Source organism: Zeus faber (genome assembly GCF_960531495.2).
Source record: "Zeus faber genome assembly, chromosome: 6".
Classification (NCBI taxonomy): Eukaryota; Metazoa; Chordata; class Actinopteri; order Zeiformes; family Zeidae; genus Zeus; species Zeus faber.
Genome location: NC_137201.1, coordinates 22195617 through 22209438, shown reverse-complemented (window position 1 = coordinate 22209438; position 13822 = coordinate 22195617). Strand labels below are relative to the sequence as shown.

Sequence of the window (13822 nt, the reverse complement as noted above, 5' to 3'; positions counted from 1 at the left end):
GTTAACCTTGGATGTCACCATATTCGCCATCAATAAATCTTTTTTTTATATTGAAAAAAAAATGCAAAATTTGAGCAAACTACTCGCTGTTGTACCGGAAAACAACGAGCTCTCCCATTTTCCGACTGAGGATCCGACTGTTGGAGGGATTCAGTGTGACGCAAGCTTTAGAATCAGATATGGACAGGGGGGTTGATCAATCAATCTTGATTTTGCAAAAAACAAAAAAACAACAACAAAAAAACAAAAAAACAAAAAACATATATATATATATATATATATATATATATAAAATTAATATAACATTTAGAAGAAATTAAAAAAAACATAAATTATTGCATATGTTACGACAAAGAAAATCCCTTACGATGCCGTCTAACAGTAAAAACTCGCGAAAAGTTGTCCTTTGCTTTGACTGTAGCTTCTGGAAGTGAGGGTGTGCTTCATTTTTATTTTATTTTTTTAAGAAAGAGAAGGAGAAAAGTTTCTGAAATGCGACAAAACAAACACACAAAGAGAGAAATTCGATAAACCGGTACGCTTATCGTTCACAACTATGCACCTGTTATCTTATATTATGGAATGCATTATACGTAGAACAGAGCTATCCCGAACCTCCCCCGTCCCGTGAAAACTACACCTGCCGGATGCCTCCCGGGTCCGTTCTGCGGTTGAGAAAGACGAACCGGAGAGCGTCCCACGCTACGGCCAGTTATTGTGAAAGATAAGAGTAACTGTTTACATAAGGCATATTGAAAAAGTTGACGGAACTCCACTCGACTCCACTCCCCCGAGGATGCTTCGAAGATATGAAATAAGTGTCCAATCGGATTTTTTCTTCCTTTTTTTTTTTTTTGTTTTCCACAAACATATTCCACAATGGGGCGGGGTTGGGGTGTGGCGTTGGAATATGGCGTTTCGGTCGCAGGGTGGAACCAAAAAAAAAAAACGAAAAAAAAAACAACTGTCACTGTCACACGTAGGCGTCCTCACGGGCGTCGGCCTCGCAGAGCCTCCTTCGCAGGAGGCCAAGACGAAGACGGCGCTACATTCAGAGGTCGAGGCGGAGGAGAGCGACCAGGAGCAGGGAGAGCAGGCTGAGCGGCTGGGCGGCCATGACGCCTCCACCTGCACAGAGTGGACACAGGGACGTGTTAGTTTGCCGCTTTCAGGTCAGTTAAAGGAAATCTCCCGTGTTCCCGTATGTTTTTGATCATTGGGAGTCGCCCCGAGCGATTGGCCTCAGAATCTTTTAAATTAAGCCTAACGCCGTGCAATGGGGCAATCAGGTTGTCCTCTTGCCCCTATTCTCCCAGTGCTGGATCAGTTTGAAAAGATTGTGATGCCAATCACTCTGGTAGAGCCCCTGTGGTCGAAAAAACAAGGTTTAGTTTTCCTTTAACAAAATGGTTTCGTTTGTACGGACATCCCAAACAAACAGTGAATTCCAGCGACGGCTGAGACGCCGCAGTCCCCTTGGATGGACCGCGCTCATCCATCAAGCCAAAGTCGTATTCAGCGCCCCGCATTATTATACCCCATCAGTGTGGAGATCGGCAAAAAACGGCCGGCCATTTGTCAATGCCCTGCATTAGAAATCCCCCGCGGCTTAAATTCTCGGGTCTCTCTGAAATCAAGCTGTCAGGTGTGCCTGGGCCGAACGATAAGGGATAAGGAATACCGCGTAGGAGGGAGGGGCGGGGGTCCTCAACTCATCAAGATCAATTACAGAGGCTTAGGACCCCTCTGCACCCAGCCGGCCAACACGCAGCCCATCGGCCAGATCGAGGATCAAGCCGGCGGTCTCTCAAAAGGTCTTAGTCATGGACTGTAGATTCCCCCCCCCATCTTCCCTCCTCCCGCATAAGCCGCGGGAGCTGAAGTGACAGCCCCCTCTGCGGACCGCCGCCCCCCTCTGACAGTGACAAATGATTCCTCGCCGCCATCTTTAAACCTGCTATAATCCCGCCAGTGACTGACAGCCTGGGGAATGAGCAGCCGCAGAACGTCACCTCGGCGCTGCGCGGATTTAAATTTCGACCACTTTGCCCATGGCTTCGCCCTCTTTTCTTTTCTTTTTTTTTTTTTTTCGTGCCCGCCGCTGATGTGAAACCAAACCTGCATAAATTTAGTAAGTTTGGAGTAATGAGAGCATACTATTTTCTCAAGAAATTCCAGCCACTGGCAGTCACTAATTCATATTTCACTTGACTCTAAATAAAAAATGACATCCAATTTTCTCCTCGCACAGTAACTGTAAGGCATCCTTCCCAGCACATTGCATTCTGGGAACACAGTGTGACCCCTTTAAATAATGCAATAGAGAGCTTAACAAAGATACATCTCCAGCAAAGAATCATTTTATCCTTGACGTGCTTGGAGATAATCACTCTGAGGCGGTACCGCCTGCCACACGCCACCCTAGCGGCGTTTTAAGGGCCCACGACACCGAGACACAGGCGATGGGGTTTTATTGAAGAGAGTGGGAAAGATTGAACAAGCACGGAGCAGAGGGAAAACATGTCATGACAAGGGCTCCCCCCGTGTGTGTGGGGGGATGGGGGTTTTACCTGTTGCCGGTAGATTACTCAAACGAGCAACAGGCGTACAGCCACCCTGGTCCCGGAGACAGGTGTGGCTGCTTAAACCGCACCACCCTCACACCATACACACTCTTTTTCCTAGTTATTTTTAGCAATAGCACTTTAATCGCATTAATCACACTACTAAGACTGAGCGATCTGCCCAATTTATAAATATTTCCACTCACTTACATTAACTATTTTCACTGTAATCACTGGAAAAAGTGAAGTAATATATTATTGCTATTTTAGTTTTTTGGTTTTTTTTGTGCGTGTGTTACCTATGAGAGAGATGCGTGCCACCGCCCCGTCTCCGCCCTCGCCGTAGGCCCGGACCTCCACCACGTAGTCCCCCGCCGTGGGCATGGTGACGTCTATGGATCGCTTATTGGTGAAGTAGAGCTTTCCTATGGACTGACCTTGCGGTCTGTACAGGACCTACACACACACACACACACACACACAAAATACACACATTAAATACAATAGCTTCAATCTTTTCAGGCTGATGAGCAGCACGAAGACGTGTTCTCACCTTGTAACCGTCTATCGATGACTCGTTAGCGAAGGGCTCCACTTGTTCCCACGCGATGGTTACTTTCTTTCCCTTCAGCTTCTTGCCCGTTATTTTGGGAGGTCGACTCGGCGCTGGAGGAGCGGGAAGAACAAAGCGACTCATGAGAGCTTGGTGGGTCATTGATAAACTGCTATACAATACGATAAGTTAAGATAAGATACAAAAACACATGATATTATAATTTAAGATAAGGTTAGAAAATCCAAGATTAAATATCAGGTAAGGTAAAAGAAGATAAAATAAGGTATGGTGATATAAGTTAAAAAGATAAAAGATAAAACATTATATGATTAGAAATAAGAAAATGTAAATAACATAAGGTAGGAAGATAAGGTAAAGTAATCTATGATAAGATAGGGTGGAATAAGGGACAGTGAGAAAAGATAAGACATATTAAGATGAGAAAATTAAACACAGGACAGGATAAGGTCAGGTAAGATAAGGTAAAGTAAGATAAGCTAAGATTAGGTTATTTAAAAGTATCTAAGATGAGATATGGTTACATAGAGTGAGTTGAGAAAAGATAAGGAATAATAAGATGAGAAAATTAAAAAGCAGATAAGATGAATACAAATAGGATAAGGTAAGATATAAGAGATAAGATAAGGTAATATGGGGTAGGGGTTGTATATATGATATTAATACGATTAGATAATCAAAAACAAGATAAGTTAAGATATGAAAAGATAAGTTAAGATAAGACAAGATACTATGTAAGGTAAGGTCAGGTCAAATAAGATAAGAGTAGGGTTAGGGGGTTACACATAAAATAAGACATAATAAGATTAGACAATTGAAAATAAGATAAATAGATAAGGTAATGTGATCTAAAATAAGATAAAGTGATACAGAAAAAAGAGGCTTAAGATAAGATAAGACAAGATAAGATAAGGAGATAAGACCATGCAAGATTTTGATCCGAGTCTGGATACATGAATGGTCATTAATCAATCATCATACCATAATATAAAATAACAATATAAAATGAAGTTCCTATGTAAACCTACGGGATTTCTTGGTGAATATTGGGAACACGGGGCTGGACGGCCCGTATCCCGCAGCATTGAAGGCCCGGACTTGTACCAGGTAGTGGGAGTTTGGCTTCAGGCCCTCCAGTTTTGTCTGGTTCTCTCTGCTGGACACCGCCACCCTCCTGGCCCCATCCTCACTGTCCTCCGGTGTCCTCCAGTACTTTACCTGGGACATTTTCATTTAATTATAATATGATAATAATAATAATAATAATAATAATAATAAGAATAATATATTATTATTATTATTATTATTATTATTATTATTATTATTATTATTATTATTATTATTATTATTATTATTATTATTAACTCACTAAGAGATTATTTTTCCAAACCCACACAGAGAAAGTTGGGATTCACACAGAACCCTCAAAAAGAACTTGATTAGAAAAAACAGTGACTACATTTCTACACAGAATTCTATCATGACATAAGAGAAAATACTTAAATGTTATTGACTGTCTATGCTGGTGACTGTCTATTGTGAATATGTTGTGTGCGATGTCATGTGAGTCCGTTCGGGCTGTTTGTCAGTAATGAGTAATGTTGTGTTATCTGTGCTTTGCTCTTGCTGTATTGCCGTGCAGTATATCAAAAATAAACGAAATAAATATATGTTATAATAAAACATATAATGTTCAAATGAAAAACAAAACATACTTTCGGTTCAACATAATCATTCTTGTTTTTTTTTTCTTCTCGGTTCTTGGCAGCTTGTGACCGACCTGGTATCCCTCCACATTGGACTGGGAGATCGACAGCCACCCCACGAAGGCCTCCGTGGCTGAGATCGCTCTGCCGTCCAGACTGTTGGGCGCTTCAGACGGGGCTGTGGAGACACACGGTGAACACTATATCAAATATTCCGCGGCGGGGAGACTGGGTATCAAGGACACCTTTGTCCCGTCTGTGTTAATAATTCAGTTATGGGTCATTCTTAAAATATGGGATATTCTGCGTCCAGAGGGCGGATTTCGTGGAAGAAAATGGTATTTGCAAACTCCATTAGAGTCACAATTCTGGGTTTTGATCTTTCACTTAGTACTTTGATGACAAAATGGCAAGTAATTAAAACTGTTTTCAACATTCATGTTAAAAAAGAGTCAACGTAATGAAATTACATATTGAAAAAATCTAATGTCAGTATACCTGTCTCATACAAGTCATTTCCATCACAATAGCAAAAATGTAAATTAACATTCGAAAAATAAAAGTGGTGTGTCACATGGTGACCATGTGACACATGCTGTCTGAGTCACAAGATTCCTGTCCGCAATTATTTGAACCCTGTACAGTTAAAGTGTAGGCTTAGCATAATATTATATCCAAACAAATAGCACAAAATAATAAAGCTTGAAGAGTGGTATTTCAAAGTTTTAATTTTGACAATTTTGCACTGCAGAAAGTGCCTTTAACTGAATCCCCCTCATACTGAGTGTATAATGGTTCATTATATTTAGTGCTAGGGATGCCCCAATTGTGAAACTCTGGGCCAATATATATAATATGGCCGATAGCCGATGCCAATACCGAAGTTTTCCGAGTTCCCGTGAGCGCATCATCACTTACAGTTTTCCGAGTTCCCGCGAACGCAGCATCCCTTCCTGCTTGGAGTGCTCCAGAGAGCCGTGTCCGTGTCTTCTAAAACCGATCGCGGATGGCGTCATTCTCTCGAATGGATAAAAAAAATTAAAAACGGGTCGCCGTTCACATACCAGGGCGGCACGCCCGAAGAAAGACTACGTGTGGCAAACACTGGACAAAAACGCCATCGTGAATGTCATCTTATTTGCCGATGGGCCGATGGTAGTCAACAAGGAGAGTGCATTCCGATTAAGTGCTGTCATAATTCATCACTGGGGATATACATTATGTATTTTACCTGAACAGCAAACAGCGGATCCATTAGCCTGATCGTAAACTACTCAGTCCCTCCTGGTTTATGGCTCTGTGTTTCAAAGAAGCATCATTTGGTCGTACTAATGCATTTCACTCAGTGGTGCTCAGGCATCACTCTTGGAATGTGAAGTCATCATCATATATGGAAAAATCACCATGACAGAAATATTGCATCTCTTTGTCCACACTCCTCCACTATACCAAATGCTGGGGTTTGTTTTTTTTGTTACTTTGAGTAATGAGCTGATGGCACACACTCTGACGGCAGAAACATCCATTCCAGGAAACTGTCCTTGAACGTTAAATCTTTGTTCTGGGAACAACCCAGAAACAAATCCCAGAATGCCACTGGCTTGTAGAAAGAGACACGGATGCAGGAAAAGCTCCCGCCCTCCAAAAGAAGCAAGTTCAGAAGTATAATGCACACACCAGTTTGTTTCTTACAAATGCGCACACACACACACACACACACACACGCACACACATGAATGCACACACACGCACACACACACACACACACACACAGCACACGCACACGCACACGCACACACAGACACACACGCACATCTCAAACACTGGCCCGCCGACTTAATTGAGGACGTAGCCCCAAAAGACAAATGAATAAGATAACATTCCCGGGAGCGTTACCATGGAAACCTGGCATCTCCCAAGCCCCGCGTGTCTGGGTTGCCAGTGGGTAGACAGTTATCTCAACTGTCTGTCAGTGGAACTTAATAAGTGGGCTAAATGCTTTGCATCCTTGGGCGAATTATCAGCTTTCTAGTTCATGCTACACAGATCATGATAATCCCCCCATCAAGACAGAGAGAGGGAGAGAGAGAGAGAGAGAGAGAGAGCGAGCGAGCGAGCGAGAGAGGGGGTGGCAGGTTCTTCAAGGGGTATTGAAATTCCTCACATTTAGACATGAGAACTGCTATTAAGTGGATCCCTCTCCAGAGGAAAGCTCTGGGGGGAGATAAACAGGTGATGCTGACAGAATGAAATGGCAAAGTGTTGGCATGTTAAAGAGAATCCCTCAGACGCCGCAAATACGCCGTGTTGATCCAAGCTACCGCCGGCAGACCGGCTCCCCGCTCCCCCCTTTTGGTCCGACAACCAACGGGGAGAACGGGAAAATCTGGGCACCCGCGACGCGAGACACGCGAGCGACCCGTTCACAGCGGACAAATATCTCAAATGACTTGCGGGGTCCGGAGGCACCACGGCAAAAGTGTCGGTGCGTCACGGCATTATTGATAATTCATATTGAATGATTTACACCGGCCGTGCATCACACCAGCTCCACCAAAAGAGGGAAGGGAGCGACGAAAATCGAACGGCCCTTTTTTACCAAGCGGAGAACGTCAATAACCGACGCTCGGAGGAGGAGACGAACCCCCATCGGCGGTCGCTACGTACCGTCCTGCGCGGAGTAAATGTAGGCCATGAGGCTGTAGGGGCCCTCTCCTCGGCTGTTGAAGGCCTTGACCTTGACCTGGAACTCGGTGGACGGCGGGATGGACGCGTCCTTGAGCACGTAGCGGCCGGCCTGCGGGTCGCCCACTATCACCTTCCTCCACTCCAGGCTGTCGCTCTGTCTGAAGGCGATGATGTAGCCGAAGTTGCTGCCGTAGTAATACTGCGGCTGCACGGGCTGGTGACAGCGGGAGGGGAGAGGTTCAACACATCACATCCACAACAAGTCATTCACGTCACGAATCCGGGTTAAAAAACACAACCCCATGAAAGGATTGTGGAGAAGCCGGGCAGAAGAACAGAGGACTGCTCTCGTTGTCCCTTCCCCTTTGCAGACTTTAAACGCATTTTCGGACGAATTACTAGGTCGGATATATCTGTGGTTCTCAATCTGCGGTCCAGGGATCCCCGGGGGCCCTTCGAGAGGTACCACGGGGGTCCCCGGCAAATGATTAACAGTTAAACTTTCATCTACAAGACCATTAATCAGCACCATTATACTATAATATACAATAGAATGTAAAAATACTGTTTGGATCCTAGTTTTACTGATATCTCTGTAACCATAGTACACACAGGTATGGAAGTTTGCATTAAATCATATCTAACAATAGAAATCTTCTCAGATTGGGGTCCCTGAGACCACACGTGTGACTCTGATCACTGGAATATACGATGGAGAGAGATCGAGCTTTGATTCGTTTTTTTTTTTTTTCTGTGCCGACGAGAGCGGACCCCCTTTCCAATCAGCCGTCACCGCAACTGGGATCAAACTCTAATCTCTGGCCTTGACAACATCTTTCCTCGTCACGCTGACTTTACAGAAAACTAATTATCGCTAACGATAGCACTCAAGAGAGTGACTGCACTCCTAGTGTCTGGACTGCTGTTCATTATATTAAATTAAATTAAATTTGATGTACATGTTTGTATTGCTTTTTATTTTATTTTTTTATGAACTTTTATTATTTATTTTCTTACTTTTCTTATTTTCTTAATAACCATATTGTACTCTTTTTTTTTTTTTTTTTTTTTGGCCTGGAAGTTGCTCTCTAAATACATTCCCGACGGATTGATTGATTGAGTTGTTTTGGAACTTCTGCCCGCTGAAGAGCAGCCTGTCTCGCTCCTCTCTACTTTTAGGTCAGGAAAAAACATGCCCCTCCCCCTTCCCCTCCGGACAGAGGGACACGGAGAGACGGAGAAAGAGAGGAAGGGAAGAATGGAAACGTCCCGGACGTACCTTCCAAGTGATGGTGAGCTCCCTGCTGGTCCCGCCGCCCCCGCCGATGTCCGAGGGCGCCACCACAGGAACTACAACGAGACAGAGACGCGACCGCCTGAGCCCACATGTCGAGAGTCCACACAAACAAGGCCAACCCACACAGGCCGCAACCGCTTCCCTGGCTGCACTACTGACACATCCTCCCCCTCGACAGCTCCATGTCGCCGCCGAACGCCAAGTGCAACACCTTAATGCTCGCGTACGCGGCCCCGCCGCGCGGCGAAAGGCGGGAGGCGGGAGGCTCGAGGCTCGCCGGCCAAGAATGTTGTTTTAAGGGAGGTCAGCGTGGGCCTGTGATTTCCATTTTGTAATTGAATTTCAATGTGAGATTTCGCCAAGGTGCTCATTTGCGGAGGTCTCTGGGGTGAGTTAGGCACGGTGCTCCCACCGCACTGCGCTGCTCTCCGTGCGGGCGGCGTTTCTGCTGACGCACTCCCACGGCAGCACTTTACGTAGGTAAAAATGGACATAATTGAACGATGACATGTCGTAAAAAATAAAAAACCCGGACGACCGCTTTTTAACGGAACCTGGTGCTTTCAAGTGTAATAAACACCAAGCGGATGCCCAGGCCGAGGGGCCGGGCCGTGGTCTCACCTGCCGCCTCGGTTTGGACCTTGGGCGAGGGGGCGCTGGGCTCCCCCGTGCCCAGAGTGTTTCCGGCGATCACCCTGAACTCGTACTCCGTCCAGGGGAACAAATCGACCGCTGTGGCTGTCTCTGCATTTCCTTCCACCTCTACGGGAGCTGTGGAAAAACAGGACGGTTTTGATCTTACAATGCCAACCTTTAAGGGGGAAATAAATAAAATAAATAAATAGGCAAAAAAATATCCAAAGAATAACAATAAAAATGCATTTTTTGGAACAGACTCCTACATTCTCAGGGGCCGTGGCCTCACTAAATTACATTTTCACCCATCTTTAAGCCACGCCGAGCAGCCGCCCGCCTATCTCCACGCGAAGGGACCCCGGATGATTACAAAAGCAGAGGTAGTTTAGCATTCAAGTGTTTATGTGGGTGGCTGGGAGATTGCTCACATGTGGTGGCGTCCTTCCAGACGTCCTTCGAGAAGGAGTCCCTGCACTGGACGGTGTATTTGGAGATGGGGCTGTGGTTGTCTGCACCGCGGCTCCACTGGAGACTCACGCTCTTGTCGGTCTTATTTGCCACTCGAACCCCCCCAGGAGGACCGGGAGGACCTGGTGAGACGAGGAGGAGGAGGAGGAGGAGGAGGAGGAGGAGGGCACCCTTTTAAAGTGGGAAACCATAAGATCGGCTGTGTAGGGGGTGGGGGTCCAAGATTTACATTGGAGACTGAAAGGTTCTTTTCTTCTTCTGACATCCAGGTTTACCCTCGTCTTCACCCGGAGTCGTCACTCTATTTTCCCCCCTGAGGTTTGCGTTCCTCCTATTGATTGATTTGGGGTTTCGCTCTCGGTTTTTTTGTTCTTGTTCATCCATATCGGCAGTTTACCGACCGCAGCTATCTACGCTGCTTTATCAAAGTCACCGCGCCCGCCTTGCGTTTCTCGCGCAAAGGCGGACCCCGCCACACCATGCCAGCGATCGAAACACCATATGGAGAAAGACATGTAAAAAGTACATACACTTAATGTCTTACGAAGTAGCTGCTAAATAAATATGGGATGAAAATCAAACGGATATGGGATATTTATTCCGAAAAATAATTTCACGGATTACCACTTTAACCTACATGGCCCCGAGAGTATTGTGGCAGATCCAGGCCCAGCCTGTGTGAGCCTCAGATCAGAGTCCGTACATGAGGAACAGTCACGGCCTGCTGGTTTTAAAATGTCAGCGAGATCACAGGCGTTGCAGTTTTATTCTTGCAACGTAGGCTCAGAGTGATGTTATTAAAAAAAAATAAAAAAAATAGAGCTCCGCGTTCTTTCACGCCGGCGTAGGAAATGCCTCGGCCCCCGTAACCCCGCCCCGGCTGTAAATCCATTTCACGCGTCCCTCAAAAGGCGCGGGTTTGATCCGCATCACACGCAACACATTAATCCCCACGCGTTTCGACTCCCCCCCCCTTCCAGAGACATCTGTATTCCGGATCCACGGCTCCAGAGCGGTCGAGCTTCGGGTCAGTGACACGCACTGAGTTAGCCTGAGTGTGCGCCACCCCACCCCCACCACCCCCACTGGAGATGTCCTGATAGAAACCCCAGACAGCGTCGGGGTCGGCCTCAGAAATCGGCGGGGATTTATTTCCCTCCCGCGTCTGTCACGGGATACGAGCCGAGAGAACTAAGGCGATTAGGCCGTCAGAGCCGGACGAGCCCGGAGCGGCCTCGCCTCCGAGTTAAAAGGGGCGGCGGAGTGGCCGTCGGCGCGTCGCGGTGGGGTCTGGTAGAACGCTTACAGATAATTCCACGGACGTCACTGGGATCAGCAGACACTGAGTGACGCTGCAAAAAATAAACAAACAAACAAACAAACAAATAAATAAATAAAAGAGGCCAAACGCCCAGATTGTTGTTGTTGTTTTTTTATGAATGGGATGGAAACAACGCACGACAGACGAATCCAGCGGGACCGGAACATTTCCCCCCGCTGCATCTCGACGCCACGCTCGCATCGAAACCCCGCGGCGCTCACACCAGAGTGACTGCCCCCCGCCCCCCACCCCCACGAATAACAATCTACAGGTGCAGAGCTTGTGTTTTTAGCTCGTGTATCAGGATCCGCTTCCTCATCTGCCGGGATAAATGGATGTCTTTCATCTCCCCTTCACGTCCTCCCCCCGCTGTCGACCGTTGGCATTTGGCGCTCCATTAGGATCGGCCCCCGGAGCATGTGTTTTGGTTTCACTCTGGGAAACGCCGCGGTCGGCGGCGGTGATTTCACCCGGTCGTCTGTCGGCGCCCCGAGCAATGGCAACACACTCAGGATGCAGCGCAGATCGGCGGCGGCTGAATGAGTGGTGCGGCTTTCAGGCTCCTACCTGAACGGATCCTTTGTCGTCCCCCCCCCCCACATACACACACACACGAGGGCCTGCTCTCGTCAGGAAGCGTTAAGGGATCACGCCCCCGCCCATCACTGCGCCCGTTGTTCATCTACGGCGCGGGCCGTGTACAGCGAATGCACCAAGGCCGTTGTTACCGAACGGATGGCACCTGGAAAAACGAGCCGACGATGGCGGGAGATCACGCGGACGTTCACGCGGAGCCTCGGCTCTGTTTTTCCGGCCTGTTTTCCCGATCGTCAGGATTCAAAGCAAAAGCAAGAAGTCACCCCTTTTGAGAAAGTTTCCCGTTTCACTCGGTGGTTTTCCAGATCTTTTCAACATGAATGACTGACTATCTTTTCATTTTTATTTTCAACATCCACGTTTATCCCCGCAAAATTATTTTATCGCTTGAGGTGGCGGGGATATTTTCCTGTTTTTTTTTGTTGTTGTTGTTGTTGTTTTCGTTGTTGTGAAAGTTCATCCATGTTGAGAGTTTACTGACCACAACTCGCTCCACTGCTTTGCCTTCCGCATCTCGTGGCGGACCCCGCCACCAACATTGGAAACTACGCATAGATGGAACATATCCAAAACGCTAATACAATGAATGGCTGTATCTGGAGAAGTGCCAGCTAAATGATGCATTAAACACGGGATTTTTTTTCCACAAAATAATGTTACGGATTACCACTTTAAGTAAGGCAGGCTGAGAGTCCCAAACCGGGACGAGTCCAAAATGGAGCAGTGTGGTCCTTTAAGGGGGAACATTGAGACACGGTGAATCATCCTCATCATGTCGTGCAGCGTGCATCTGCGCCGAGTTCCAACATGTCGATATCCAGACACCGTCGCACAACAAATCAGCGGCTCCTTGTCAAGCCGTCCGCGGCGGCCGACGGAGAGATCTATCGCATTTCAACGAGCCTTTCTGTTCGTCCACAAGACGAGCTCGAGCGACGGCGGCCGTGGCGCGAGGCTGTTGGTGACTCACGGCTGAGTCATTAAATGGACAAGCCCCGAGAGGGCTTTGTTTGGATAAACTGATCAGAGATGGGTTTTGAAAACCGGACGCTTAGAGAAAAAAAAAGAAAAAAAAAAGAAAAGTGTTTGATTTTGATGAATTGCAGCGGATGTCTGGTCTGATTAGAGAGAAAACGGAGCTTTGATGAAAGGAGAACCCCTGGGACTACGGCCGATATCTCTCCCCTTTCCCGTACAAATCATTCTCGTGATTTTTGTAATCACTTTTGTCCGTGTGAAAAATACAAGATATATTTCCCCTAAATTGAGAATAGTGTGATATCATACTATAAACCCAGGACAGACAGTGGGCAACCGTGGGTACATGTACCCGTGCTGCCCATATTTAATATCACATTTCCACGAATTCAGAGGTTGATTAAAACAGTGTTTATCAGAGGAACCAGCCCGAGCCTTCCCGTGGAGCTTAGTGGTGCAGGGCTTGTTGATGCAAAGCCAGAAGAATTGTGCTCCGTCCTCCGTCCTCCATCCTCCACCCTCCGTTCTCTTTCCCCAGCTGTCAGCGCTGCTCCTGGACAGGACGCGTTTAAATGTTTCTATTTATAGAACGTTCCCTCTCGACAACGGATCACGTGACGGGTGCGGCCGCCTGCGAGGCCGCCTCCGCGTCAGACATACGGAGATGGACACATGTCAAGCATTCAACACTCTATCAGTGTGAACTCTCTCTCTCTCTCTCTCTCTCTCTCTCTCTCTCTCATGGACACACACACACACACACACACACCTAGAAATACACACCATGATCCATCTCTAGCGATGTGGAATGACATCCAGTGCAAACCAAGAACGTAACAGGGGCGAGTTGAAACACGCTGGGCTTTAATGCTCCCCGTAACAGTATTTTGGGAAGTGGTTGTATAGCCTTCTCGGAATGTCTTCGCAGGCTCCCCATACACCTGATCGCATCTATCACACACTTTATTTAATAATGTGCGGTGTATGGTCATT

The 13822-nt window shown here is 46.8% G+C and overlaps 1 protein-coding gene across 1 annotated transcript in view; it reads right to left on the bottom strand.

Moving 5' to 3' along the window:
• Window positions 1-466: 466 nt before the first annotated feature.
• Window positions 467-13822, bottom strand: part of cntn1a (contactin 1a) — a 29959-nt gene continuing 16603 nt past the window's right edge. The window contains exons 13-21 of the mRNA XM_080001938.1: window positions 9894-10055; window positions 9451-9600; window positions 8812-8882; window positions 7512-7746; window positions 4919-5022; window positions 4167-4356; window positions 3118-3230; window positions 2864-3020; window positions 467-1128 (exon numbers count right to left, since the gene is read on the bottom strand). Coding sequence (XP_079858064.1) covers window positions 1052-1128; window positions 2864-3020; window positions 3118-3230; window positions 4167-4356; window positions 4919-5022; window positions 7512-7746; window positions 8812-8882; window positions 9451-9600; window positions 9894-10055 — 1259 coding nt within the window. The 3' untranslated portion in view covers window positions 467-1051. The remainder of the gene's footprint in view (window positions 1129-2863; window positions 3021-3117; window positions 3231-4166; window positions 4357-4918; window positions 5023-7511; window positions 7747-8811; window positions 8883-9450; window positions 9601-9893; window positions 10056-13822) is intronic.